This window comes from Bubalus bubalis, chromosome 5 (genome assembly GCF_019923935.1).
Source record: "Bubalus bubalis isolate 160015118507 breed Murrah chromosome 5, NDDB_SH_1, whole genome shotgun sequence".
Taxonomy (NCBI): domain Eukaryota; kingdom Metazoa; phylum Chordata; class Mammalia; order Artiodactyla; family Bovidae; genus Bubalus; species Bubalus bubalis.
The window spans coordinates 38642372-38655469 of record NC_059161.1 but is presented as its reverse complement, the minus strand read 5'-3'; the positions used below and the strand labels follow the sequence as shown (position 1 = coordinate 38655469).

At 49.3% G+C, this 13098-nt stretch overlaps 1 protein-coding gene across 1 annotated transcript; it reads right to left on the bottom strand.

The window, feature by feature from the left end:
• Positions 1 to 213: 213 nt before the first annotated feature.
• On the bottom strand, positions 214 to 12450 carry UBIAD1 (UbiA prenyltransferase domain containing 1). Its single transcript, XM_006076734.3, has 2 exons — positions 11565 to 12450; positions 214 to 2816 (listed from the first exon to the last, which is right to left on the bottom strand). Exons 1-2 carry the CDS (start codon positions 12073 to 12075, stop codon positions 2329 to 2331), a joined length of 999 nt encoding a protein of 332 aa, XP_006076796.1. The 5' UTR covers positions 12076 to 12450; the 3' UTR covers positions 214 to 2328.
• Between the last annotated feature and the right edge of the window lie 648 nt (positions 12451 to 13098).

Here is a 13098-nt window from a genome sequence, read left to right as displayed (position 1 = left end):
GGCAAACCCATACTGGCTCGGAGAGGTCACTACTACCTTTTCTAAGGGCTCGTCGAATCCAGTCAAATTCATCACCAAAGATCAGGCATCCCGCCCCCACCCCACCTATGTGCCCGTGCTGGTCTCGAGGTTTATGAGTCAGAGTTCACAAGCAGACGATGAGACAAGCAGCACGAGGAAAACACAGGGAAACTGGAAGCCAGACCACTGATACACATTTTCCTTTTTTTTTAATTAAAAAAATGGTTTTATTAACAAGTCTAAAGAAAACTTTCATTGAATCAAGGGGTGTAATACAAATTATAGGGACCTGCATATAAAGCCTGGCAACGAATCTGGCCTTTTAGAAAGATTTATATATAAAAATACGCATTAAAACCTGCACCAGAAACAGTGCAGAAGTTAACTGACAGCCCCGACAGAAGGCCTTACCAAGGTGGTCTGGTCTACGGACACAGGGAGCTCTCAGGCCCACAGCTTCAGGGGTAAGACTTGTGACAACGCCCTGCTGGTCTTTGAAGGCAGGACTCCCGAGAGCACCAAAATGCCACAAGCCTGGCATAAAACAAAAATGGTGCTGGGAAGACAGGCAGGAGAGAGTGCTGTCCTCCTCACCCTCCTTACTGGGCTCTGACCACTCTTCAAGGATTCTGGAACTCTGCAGACAAACCACCTTTAACTTTAGAAGAACTGCGACTTCCAACTTCTGCAAATACGTTTTTTTCCAAGTAAGATGCCTAATTCTAACTCAAGAAGCCAAGTTATAATTGGCCTGATTTTAAGGATGAAGAGTTCGTTCTGATGTTATTTTCTGCAGGTCGAGACCCTGACCCACCAGAGTGGCTTTAATCACAACAGAAAAAAATGATGACAACAGCCTCGATCTAGTTCTGTCTTGGACCCAAGGCAACCAAGCAATTCTAGCCCAGAAAGTTATATTGCATGGACAATGATATGAAAAGCAGCTTGGATCAGCTTTGGAATCTGCCCCCCTCCCCACTCTGGGTGCAAACTATCCCACACCAGGCAAGAGAAGCCTTCGGGAGAATTGGGGTCAGTACAGGACAGAAGTCCCCAAGGAGGAAGACGTAGTTTCTTTACTGGTAGGCCTGACATTTTGGGTGATCAGGGTCAGGACTGTTTGACCCCTGGCTTATTCACTCATGGAGGGGCTACTGTCCTGGGTCAGCTCATCCTGTGGTTCTGTGAAAAGGGGCAACCATCCCTGACTCATCTTTGCAAAGCTGCTGCCCAAATAGCAGGGCTCCATAGATTGGAGAAGGAAATGGCAACCCACTCCAGTATTCCTTGCTGGTAAATCCCATGGACAGGTGAGCCTGGCGGGCTACAGTCCATACAGTTGCAAAGAGTCGGACACAACTTAGCAACTAAACAATGGATGGGAAATACACAAATGGGGACCAGGAAGAAACGGAGGATGGACATAGGGGAGCGCGAGGAACAGCAAAGAAGGGCAAGGAGGGCACCCTGTGAGCCTCCAGTAGCCAGCAAGGCCAGCAGGCCTCCACAATTTCACAGCACCTGCTAGTCACTAAAAGGACGGGAGGTGGGCAGGGGGTCCCTTCCTGTCAGACCAGTGGGTTCCACAGGGAAACCAGCTGCCCTGCCAGTTTTCTCTCCAAAAGCAGAGTGATTTTCTCAGCTACCTCCAGGGTGGTTTTAAATTCCTTCCAAGTCCCCAGCCCAAATGCTTTGTTGTGTGGCAATCCTGACGCTTTTCCTTAACTGTGGCAATAAGTGAAGGGAGGATGAAAGGGTCTGAGTCACAATTTAGGCAAAAAGCCAGGAGCCCAGCCGGGCTGTTAATAAGCAAAGTCCTCTCTCAAGCAGCGCATTACTGGACCCGAGAGCTCAGGGTGAGACAGGCGCTGCTGGTCACGGGGGATCATCACCACACATCCTGACAGACCAAGGTACGGAGGACATTTGGCTCAATTACTACGGCTCTTCCGGGACAGGAGGCCAATCCTGGCAGCTCCTTCGCCAAGTCTCAGGGCATTTTAATCCACTTAAAAGTGACCTGACAACACCCTCTAGTGGAAATTATAAATAAAACAAGGGCTGTGTGTCCAATTTACCTTCTGAGGCCAGAGTGGTTTCCGGAGTCCCCATAAAACGGAGTAAAATAAGTAAAATAACAAAAACAAAACATTTTCTTTAAGAACGTAATAATAAAAAAAAGGTGGGAGTTCACAAGCCATCTGTAGGCCCCTCGGTGCTGAATCACCTTCTCTCCTCAGACCCTGCCTTCAATACATCCTAAGAAAGGGGGGCACATTGTATGTGGGGAGGCGGCCACTGATCCCCTTAGAGTTTGGGCAAACTGCCTGCTGGTGCCAGGATGATGCCGAACACATAGAAGAGGCCCAGCAGAAGGTTGAGCTTGGCAGTCTTCTGGGGCAGTTTGTTGAAGGTCTGGCTTCGGAACTGCCTCTCAAGGGAGAAGGCCATGGGGATGGTGAGCAGGGGCAGAGCCAGACTGATGCTGCAATGCACAGCCAGGATGCTGAAGGCCAGGTAGGGCAGGAAGAGCAGGGTGTTGTAGAGCACATAGGACAGCGTGGGCCCGATGAGGATGGCGAGGGTGACGATGCCAGCCTCCCGGTCCGACTCCATGTCCCGGGTGTTGTTGGAATGGAGGATGGCCTCCGTGCTAAGGGCGAGGGGGATGGCGTAGAGCAGTGGGAAGACCGCCAGGGACCCCACCTGGACGGCGTAGGCGAACATCACAGCCAGCGGGCCGAACGTGATGAGGATGACGAGGTCCCCCAGAGCCAGGTACTTGAGTCCAATTCCTATGGCCAGAAAACCCAGAGAGTTGGTGTGAGATCAGGGCTGGAAACTGCGGGGCTGCTCTCCAGTGGAAAGGTCAGCTGCCTGTGGCTGGGCAGGGCATTTTCTTCTCAGACTGGGAGGCGGGGCAGTGGTTGTATTCCCCTCCACTCCAGAGCAAAATCCAATTCTCCTCTGGTGACGGAGAGGGTCAGAAAAGACTAATCCTTTCACACCCAGTTCAATCTGAGTCATCCCTGAGTATTCCTTCCTGCTGTCCCTTAACAAAAGGGCTTCCCAGGTGGGGCTGGTGGTAAAGAACACTCCCTTCCAATGCAGGAGACATAAGAGACACAGGTTTGATCCCAGCTCCTCGACAAGAGCATGACAAACCACTTCAGTATTCTTGCCTGGAGAATCCCACGGACAGAGGAGCTTGGAAGGCTATAGTCTATGGGGTCAAAAAGAGTCAGATACGACTGAAGTGACTTTGCATCCACATCCCCCAACAAAGCTCTGACACAAAGAGCAGGAGCTTCCCAAACTAGTGGTTACCAGTTGGAGGGGGAGTGGAGGGGCAGAACAAGGGTGGGGGAAGGGGAGGTCCAAACTACTGGGTGTAAGACAGGCTCCAGGATGTATGGTACAACAAAGTGAATACAGCCCATATTTTATATAACTATAAATGGAAAATAATCTTTAAAAATTGTGTACATTAAAAATTGGAAACGTTTTTGGAAAAAAAGAAGAGCAGGGAGTTCCCAGTCACACATAGTTCAATGGGGAGTCCATGAAGGCTTTCACAGGCCTTACAGTCCAGGACTTGGCTTTCTTTCACCATCCACCAGCCCCCCGTAAGACACTGCTCCTGTCAGGAACACCATGAGATTAGCCCCTCATGGAATATCCATCCCAGCTTCTTCCTTTTCAGCCACAACCTCTGGCAGCATCTTCTGGTTTTGAAAGCCCCCAGTTAACCTCAGCAAAATTTCAGGGTTCCCAAACTCCATACAGAGAAACTTTCACCCACATAATAAGGAAGACAGCTAAGAAGGTGAAGTTACAACTCTGCTTCCCCCGTCTCTGGTTCCCGTGAAGTTAAAATGCTGAATGTTCCCTCATTTTTCCTCCTGTGCTGCTGATCGACCTCAAATCCTATCTTTCGAACCAGCCCAGTTTCTCCATCCCCAAAGCCACGCTCCATCCTGCCTCACTCTATCCCCAAGTCCAAGTCAGGGTCATCTTATGCACTACACTCCCACCCCTCACCCACCGTGACACTCAACTGGTCCCTCAGCTTCAGGTCTCATAACTGCCTCCCCTCCTTCATCCCGAATTGAATCTCCACACTGCAGCCAGACTTTGTTGTTTAGTCGCTAAGTTGTGTCCAACTCTTTGTGACCCCATGGGCTGTAGCCCACCAGGCTCCTCTGTGAATGGGACTTCCCAGACAAGAATACTGGAGTGGGTTGCCATTTCCTTCTCCAGGAGATCTTCCTGACCCAATGCGTCTCCTGCATTGGCAGGCGGGTTCTTTACCATTGAGCCACCTGGGAAGCCCCTGCAGCCAGAATGGTCCTCTCAAAACACTAAGCTGGCTGTGCCCTTCCGCAAACACATACCAGAACACCCTTATCAACAAGCTGTCCTCAGGATAAGAACAGCCCCAACTCTTTTACCTGACTCAGCTTTGGCCTGGCCCTGCCCTGCCTCCCTCCTGCCTTGCTCTGAGCTCTCCTCCCCTACCCACCACTACATCCTTCAGTTCCTCTCAGTTCCTCAGGGCCTTCAGACACTCCCCCACCTCCAGCCCCTTGCCTGGTCAACTCCTGTTCAACCCTCAAGACTTTAAAGGTCATTCTTCAGCCACCTTCCTCAGCCTGAGACCATATTCAGCCCCCTTGCAATATGCACCATAGCATCCTGACTTTCATAAATTCCACACTTGTAATTCTTTTCTTCTTTTGGTGCCGAGTGGCATGAAGGATCTTAGATCCTCAACCAGGGATTGAACCCATGTCCCCTGCAGTAGAAACACGGAGTCCTAAGCACTGGCTCGCTGTGGAATTCCCACACTTCTAATTCTTCATCTCCCTCTCTCCCACAAACCAGTAGGTTTCACGAGGGCACAGCTGGCTCCTCAAACCTGACAGGCTGAACTGAACACAGAGCTACAGTAACAAGCACCTGAAATTTGGGACCAAGATCATGAAAAGTGTCCCACTGGGACTGAAACAGGCAAAGCAGCGCAGGAAGAGTGAGAGGCACCCACTCAAAGAGGTGACCCACATATATATTGCTACAGAAGCTTGGGAAACCTCTGATCTAAAGAAGTTACTAAGACATGGCCCCAGGATCAGAAGGTTAAAAAAAAAACTATCGGGTCATAAATTGCATTTTAAACAAATATGAGAGACATTATCTGTAGGGACTCTAAAGGCTTGGCAGCTGAAGAACAAGACGCAGTGCAAGTTTACCTCCAAACTTGTGGTTGGGACTCTTCAGCACTAAATGACCATGGTTGGTTCGTGGAAATGAAGCATCTCCAGGATAGGCTACAACAGGCATGGTCCCTGAGTCCCACCAACACCCAGTAAACTCATTCTGTACTCCCCACACAGTGTTTTGATAAGTAATTTGGTTGTGTGAGGACACGCCCTCCAGGAGGAAGGTCTCTCCAGCAGCACATGAGCTCTAAATGAGGAAACTGATGTCTTGTGTGATGTCTCACACATTTAGGCAACTGACAGGCAGGACTGCTCCAACTACCGATCCACCAAGTTTCTCTACCAGCTGCCCATCCCTTTATTTCCTCAGCTCTCCAGGCAGACCTCAGGACTCTATGGAAAGAAACAGAACAGCTCTATAGCCTTGATTGACATCTGGCGAGAGTACCCAAGAGCACCTCCTTAAGTTGCCTGGGAAAAAAAAAGACGTGAGCAAGGCTGAACAGGAAAGGAGTATGTTACTGATTCAATGGACATGAGTTTGAGCAAACTCCAGGAGATAGTGAAGGACAGGGAAGCCTGGCATGCTGCAGTCCATGGGGTCACAAAGAGTCGGACACAACTGAGCAATTGAACAACAAAAGGTTGAACAGAAACCTGTGCCTGCAAAGATAAGCCCCCACCTTCAACAGACCTTGTACAAAAAAACCACAAAGCTCAGCTAAGGATGAGAGAGGTCTGTCAACCTTCTTGAGGTTATCTGACACTAGAAAATGACATAGCCCTCGAGCAGAAAGTCCTGTTTTCAAAGTGTCTGACCCAAGGCTCACGAGTTCCACCTGATTCAGAGGTGTGGCCCACCTGGGAGTTTCCTTTTAGGCATCCCTTCCTCCCAACACCACTTTCCACAGGGGCCAGCGCAGTGAAATCCTGGGCCAGTTCTCCACAGAGCCAGCCAGAAGGAATTTGTTAAAACAAATCAAAATGTTGGCAAGGACATGGAGTAACTGGAACTCTCGTGCCTTACTGGTGGGAAGGTAAACAAAGTAGAAGCACTTTAGGAAACACTTTGGCAGCTCATAAAGTTAAACGTCATCTACTCTTGCCTGGAAAATCCCATGGACGGAGGAGCCTGGTAGGCTGCAGTCCATGGGGTTAAGAGTCGGACACGACTGAGCGACTTCACTTCACTTCACTTCACCCTATGACCCAGTAATCTGATTCCTAGGCATTTACCCAAGAAAAAACAAACACAAATATCCACAGAAGGCTTGAAAATGAATGTTCAATCATGATAGCCAAAATATGGAAAAAATCCAAAAGTCACTGAACAGGATAACGGATAAACAAACTGTGATATGTTCATACAATGGCTACCTCTCAGAGATACAAGGAACTACAGATCACATCACAACACAATGAAACTCAAAAACAGGCACAAGAATTCATATTGAATGATTCCATGTACATGATGTTCTGGACCAGGCAAAAGGAATCCATGTGAAAGAAGTAAGAACAGTGGTTGCAGTGGTTCCCACTAGATGGAGAGAGTGGAGTTGAAACGGAAGAAGCACAAGGAAGCTTTTGGGGGTGATGAAAATGTTCTGTATTATGACAGGGGTATGGGTTATCAATCAAACCAGCCAATCTTAAGAGAGATCAACCTTGAGTATTCATTGGAAGGACTGAGGCTGAAGCTGAAGCACCAGTATTTTGGTCATCTGATGCAAACAGACAACTCATTGGAAAAGTCCCTGATGCTGGAAAAGATTGAGGGCAGAAGAAGAGAGCATCAAAGGATGAGATGGCTGGACGGCATCACCGATGCAACGGACATGAACTTGGGCAAACTTCGGGGGATGGCGAGGGACAGAGAGGCCTGGTGTGCTGCAGTCCATGGGGTCACAAAGAGTCAGACATGACTGGATAACTGAACAACAACAACATGAGTTATACAGCTCTATTTATTAATATTTGTCAAAATTCATCAAACTATAAGGCTCAAAATCCATGCATTCCACTGTTCGTCAATTATATATCAATAAAGTCAACGTCAAAAAAAATCATAAGTCAGATTATGTCATTCCTCCACTCAATATATTTCAATGTATCCACATTTATTCATCCAATAAATATTAGGTACTGACTACATGTCAGGCGGGCACTGTTCTGGACACCATGGGGTTCAGCAGAGAACAGAGACTAAAATCCCTACACCCAGGGAGTTTACAGTCTCAGTGGGAAGGTAACTAACACAGTAAATACTTTCTGTGGTTAGAAAGTGATGTGTGCTGTGTAGAAAAAGCAGAGAAAAGCAATAAGGAAAATACTGTAGAGGAAGATAGTGTAGGGAAAACACAGAGAGGGTGTGTGATTTTATTTTTTTTAGCTGCTGCAGAAAGCCTTATTGTTTTGTAGTTTTAAATAGGGTAGAAAAAAAGGCCTTACCAAGCAGCTGACATTTGAGCAAATGGGTGGTGGTTAGAAAACAAATCATACACATAGATGGGGAAACAGCATCCTAAACAGAGGAGACAGCATCTGCAAAGGACCCAAGGCAGGAGCACGCCTGATGCATTCCAGATACAGCTGGGAGGGTGGTGTGGCTGGGGCGCAGTGAGGAGGAGCACAGGTCAGAGAGCTGGGGGAGGTGGGGGGGTGAGAAGATCATGTCAGGCCCTGGGAGTCATTGTAAAGACTTTAACGAGATGCGAGCCAAGGAGAGTTTTGAGCAGAGGACTGACACGGCTGCAGGAGTACTCTGGCTGCTGATCCAGGAGCACCCTGAAAGGGACAAGGGTGGATGCATAGAGATCAGTAAAGCATCAGCCACAATAATCAAGGGAAATGACAGTGGCAGTGGTGGGAGGGGATGAGAAGTGGTCTGGCCCCAAATGCATTTTAGAAGGAGAGTCAACGGGACTTACTGACGGTCTGGATGTGAGATGTGAGAAAGCAGAGTCAGGGATGATGCCCATGATTTACAGCCTGAAGAACCAGAAGGATGGAGTTGCCATTGAGTGAGAAGGGGAAAGCTGAGGGTACAGCAGGTTTTGGGGGGTGGAGAAGATCAAGAATTTGGTCTCAGACACGTCAAGGTTGAGATGCCTATAACCTCTAAGAGAAGTTACTTTAGTTGGACCTTGGGGCTTCCCAGGTGCTCCAGTGGTTAAGAATCTGTCTGCCAGTGCAGGGGACATGGGCTTGATCCTTGGTCTGAAAAGATCCCACATGCCAAGGAACAACTAAGCCTAAGTGCCGTAACTAATGGGCCTACATTCTAGAGCCTGCAGCCGCAACTACTGAGGCTGGTGTGTCTAGAGCCTGTGCTCCGCAACAACAGAGGCCACCACAAGGAGAAGCCCGAGCATCACTGTGAGGAGTCGCCCCAGCTCGCCACATCTAGAGAAAGCCTGTGCACAGCCACCAAGACCCAGCACAGCCAAAAATAAATAAGTAAAAAAGAAGTGGGATCTGAGTTTGGAGTACCTTAGTGGAGGTACCTGGTCCAGAGGTAGAAATCCGAGACTCACCAGCTTAATAGATGGCGACAGAAGCCATGAGACTGGCTGAAATTGCCAAGGGAGTAAATGGAGCTAGAGAAAAGAGGTCTAAGGACTAGGCTTGGGAGTGACGAGGAACTAGCCGAGACTGAGGCCCTGTGAGACCAGTATGATCTAGCCCCTGCCTCCCTGGACGGCTGCATCTCAGTCTCCCTCTTGATTATGCTGGTCTTTCAGCAAATCCTGAGATGCCAAGCCCTTCCCTGCCCCAGGATATTCGCATCTGCTGCTGCTGCAGTCCTGGAGGCCCTGACTCAGACCCCAGTTCTGCCCCACGGTGGCTCCTTGTCCTTCAAAGCTTAGTTTAAATGTCACCTTCGCAGAGGGCCTCTTTCTTCCACCAGCACCTTACACATCCATTCTATTTCAGCGCCCTACTGATTTCCCTCACACAACTTTTTACAGCTGGCTGCCAGTTCACCACAGTTAGTCCTGCTTTTCTTCTTTCTCCTTCTGATGCTCCATCACAGTTCCCTTGGCCAGTCTTCTCCCCTCCTCACTTAATATTGGGGCTGCCCAGGGTACTGTCAGAGAAGGCAATGGCACCCCACTCCAGTACTCTTGCCTGGAAAATCCCATGGGCAGAGGAGCCTGGTAGGCTGCAGTCCATGGGGTCGCTAAGAGTCGGACACGACTGAGCGACTTCACTTTCACTTTTCACTTTCATGCATTGGAGAAGGAAATGGCAACCCACTCCAGTGTTCTTGCCTGGAGAATCCCAGGGACGGGGGAGCCTGGTGGGCTGCCGTCTATGGGGTCACGCAGAGTCGGACAGGACTGAAGTGACTTAGCAGTAGCAGGGTATCTGTCAACAATCCGTCCTCTGGGCTCTCACCCTGTCGTACAACTTAATCTATGTGCAAAGACTCTCAAAAGTCTCTACCTCCAGGTCAGACCTCTCCTCTGAACTCGGACTCAAATCCAACCGTCAATTTGACAGCTCCACATGGAGATCTGATATATTAAGATGTCCAAAGTCAATGTCTCCATTTTCTCTCCACAAACCTGTTTTCAATCTTCTCTCTCCCACTCCACATCAACTTCACTATTTCAGTTGCTCAGGCCAAAACCTTAGAGTTACGTTTGTTTGGATAGTTTTTTTTTCAGAGTTGTATTTAATTCCTGTTCCTCTCCTGCCTCATGTCCCATCTATCAGCAAACCCTGCCTACCTCCAAGATATATTGGGAATCTAACTACTTCTTCACTCTCCACTAATCCCACCCTGATTCAAGCCACCAGACATCTCTTGCCTGTTTTACTTGACAGATTCCTCCTAGATGTTCCTGCTTCTCCCCTCGCCCTCCTTTATCCATTCTCAATAACTTAGCCAGAGTGATTGTTTCAAAACACTAAGGCCTATGTCATCTTTGTGCCACACTGCCATGCCCAAACATACCGCTTTTACTTCACCTCCTTTTACTGTCTCCCTCGTGCACACCCTGTACTCCATGCTGTTCTCCAACATTTTCAGGATCACTCCTGCCTTAAGGCCTTTGGCAATTGCTGTTCCAACATACTCTTCCTCCAGATAACTGCTCGGCCAACTCCCTCACCTGTCACCTCCTACAATTTTTGCTCAAATGCTACCTTCTTCCAGATACTTGTTGAGCCAACTCCCTCACCTCCCTCTCACAATCTCTGATCACGTGTTGTCTTTTTTTGGCTGTGCCAAGGGGCCTGTGGGATCTTAGTTGTCCAACCTGGGACAGAACCTGTGTCTCCTGCACTGAAAACACAGAGTCAACTTCTGGACCACCAGGGAAGTCCCTTGTGTTACCTTTTTTATGAGGCCTACCCTGATCAAACTAATTAAAATTAGTCTGTGTCCTCCCTTGCTCTACTTAATTTTTTTTTTTTTCCCTATAGTACAGTTCATCTTCTCATGTTCATCTTCTCATGTACTGTAACCAAGGCACAAATTCATCCTGGCTTGCCAGGAACTCCCTGGTTTCCTAAAGCCCCATATCTTGGAAACACTCTCAGTGCTGAGCAAACCAGGATATTGATCATCCTAACCATAATTTACTATTTTTATTTTCTATCTCTCCTCATGATATATAAAATCACTTCCAGAAGGGCAGGGACTTGACTGTTGTGTTCAGGTAGAACAGAACCTGGCACATAATAGGCACTCAATAAATAGGGCTTAAACACCTGCCCATCAGCACTTTAATCAGCCTGCTGCAAGGGGTCACCTAGCAAACTAGCTGAAAGTAATTAGGTGCATAATTTAGAGCTCTTCAAATTTAATTCCACTAAAATTTGACACTGTGGCATTATAAGGGCTTCCCAGGTGGCACTAGTGGTAAAGAACCAGCTTGCCAACACACATGTAAGAGAAGCGACTTTCCCTGGGTGGGAAAGATCCCCAGAGGAGAGGGGACCAACCAGCTCCAGCATTCTTGCCTGGAAAATTCCATGGACAGAGGAGCCTGGTGGGCTACAGTCCATAGCATTGAAAAGAGTCGGAAATGACTGAAGCGACTTAGCACCCACACACATGGCATTATAAGTTATGAAGAATGAGAGGAAATTAGATACCAAAAATTTCCGTATATACAGTATATATGTTATTCCTAACATCCATAAGCCAAGCCAAAAATGTTATCCCCCAAATCCACATGGTCCAAACATTACAGATTTCACATAAAATGGCCTAATTCAGAAAATAACCTTTGACACTTCTTCGAGAGCCCTATAATTCCTAAACAAACTGTAGTTTCCATGCAATTAAGACTTGCAGCAAATAGGCCAACTTACCTCCTGTGTAGAGAAAGGAGCCAGACAGGCCTCCGAAGTAGATGAGAGCTAAGTGCTCCAGTTTGAGAGGAGACAGACAGTAAAGGCAAGCGGCACAGACACAGCCCAAGGTGTAGAGGAAGACTCCAAACCGAACTACATCCTGGGGCTCCAAGATTCGGTCCACCAGGGTCCTGTCATCACTCTTTTTGTGGTCAATGCCTTTGGAAAAGTCGTAATAAGTGTTGACCAAATTGCCAGCCCCGTGCACCGCGAGGACAGCTATGGCACAACCCACCAACAGCCTGGGATCCAGGACGCCTTGGGATCTGTATGCCAGGGCACTGCCCAGGGCCACCGGGGTGAGTGAGGCGCTGAAGCTCCAGGGCCGCAGGGCCAGGACATAGGAGGCGCACTTCTGCCTCCACGAGCGCTGCGGAGGTCTGTCCTGCTGAGGACAGCCGTTCCCCAGCAGGTCTCTGTCCTCGACCTTGGCCGTCTCTCCAGCGTGGATGTTAATCTTCTCCGCCATGGAGGCTGCACGTGTGTTAAGTCAGTGGTAGTGAGCCACCCACTGCGTAGCGTTCGCGCTAGGGCGAGGACGGACGGGGCGGGGCGACGGACCTGACCTTTTTCGGTTCCACCAGGGACAGGGACTGGGAGGCGGCGGGGCCCGGGGGATGCAGCGAACGGGCCTGACACCCCAAGAGGCCCGGCGGCACCGCGCCGACCTCCTGTCACCTGTGTAAGCCTGCTTCCAGACCCCAGCCCCGCCCGCCCTAGAGCCCGAGCACGAGCCGCGACCGCCACCCCGGGGCTGCCAGGACTGCCGGGGCCGCCATCTTGTGCGTCCGCCACCTCAACCCGCCGGGAAACACCGGCCGGCAGCGCGGCCCTGGGCCTGGGCCAGGACCGAGGCAGGGTTAGGGGCGGGGCTCTGGAGGGGCGGGGCCGGAGGTCTAGGGGCGGGGCCGAGGTAGAGCGGTGACCCAGCAGCCCCGCCCTTCTCCTGCCCAAGGTCGGGGACGCAGTTGCTTTGAGTCTTGTTGAAAACAGCCTAACTTAACGACCGACCACAAATGCATGTCGCTTTACGACTTACCTCTCACGGAAATAGAACTCATTCTGTTTTTCGTTCAACAAAAGTTAATTGAGCCCCCACTGTGTGCAGCAAGATTTATTGAACACCTACTGCATGCAGCAGTGAACAAAATGGACAAAACCAGGGAGCACGTTGAGGGTGATAAGGAAGGTATAATTATATCCCTTCATTTTCAAGTGGGAAAACTGAAGCTCTGAAATGGGAAATGCTGTCTAAGAAATTATTAGCTTTGCCAAGACAGGAAGGAAAACTGAAAGTCCATCCATAGATGAATGGATAGTTCAGTTCAGTCCTCAGTCTTGTCCGACCCTTTGCAACCCCATGGACTGCAGCATGCCAGGCTCCCTGTCCATCACCAACTCAAACTCATGTCCATCAAGTCAGTGATGCCATCCAATCATCTCATCCTCTGTCGTCCCCTTCTCCTCCTGCCTTCAATCTTTCCCAGCATCA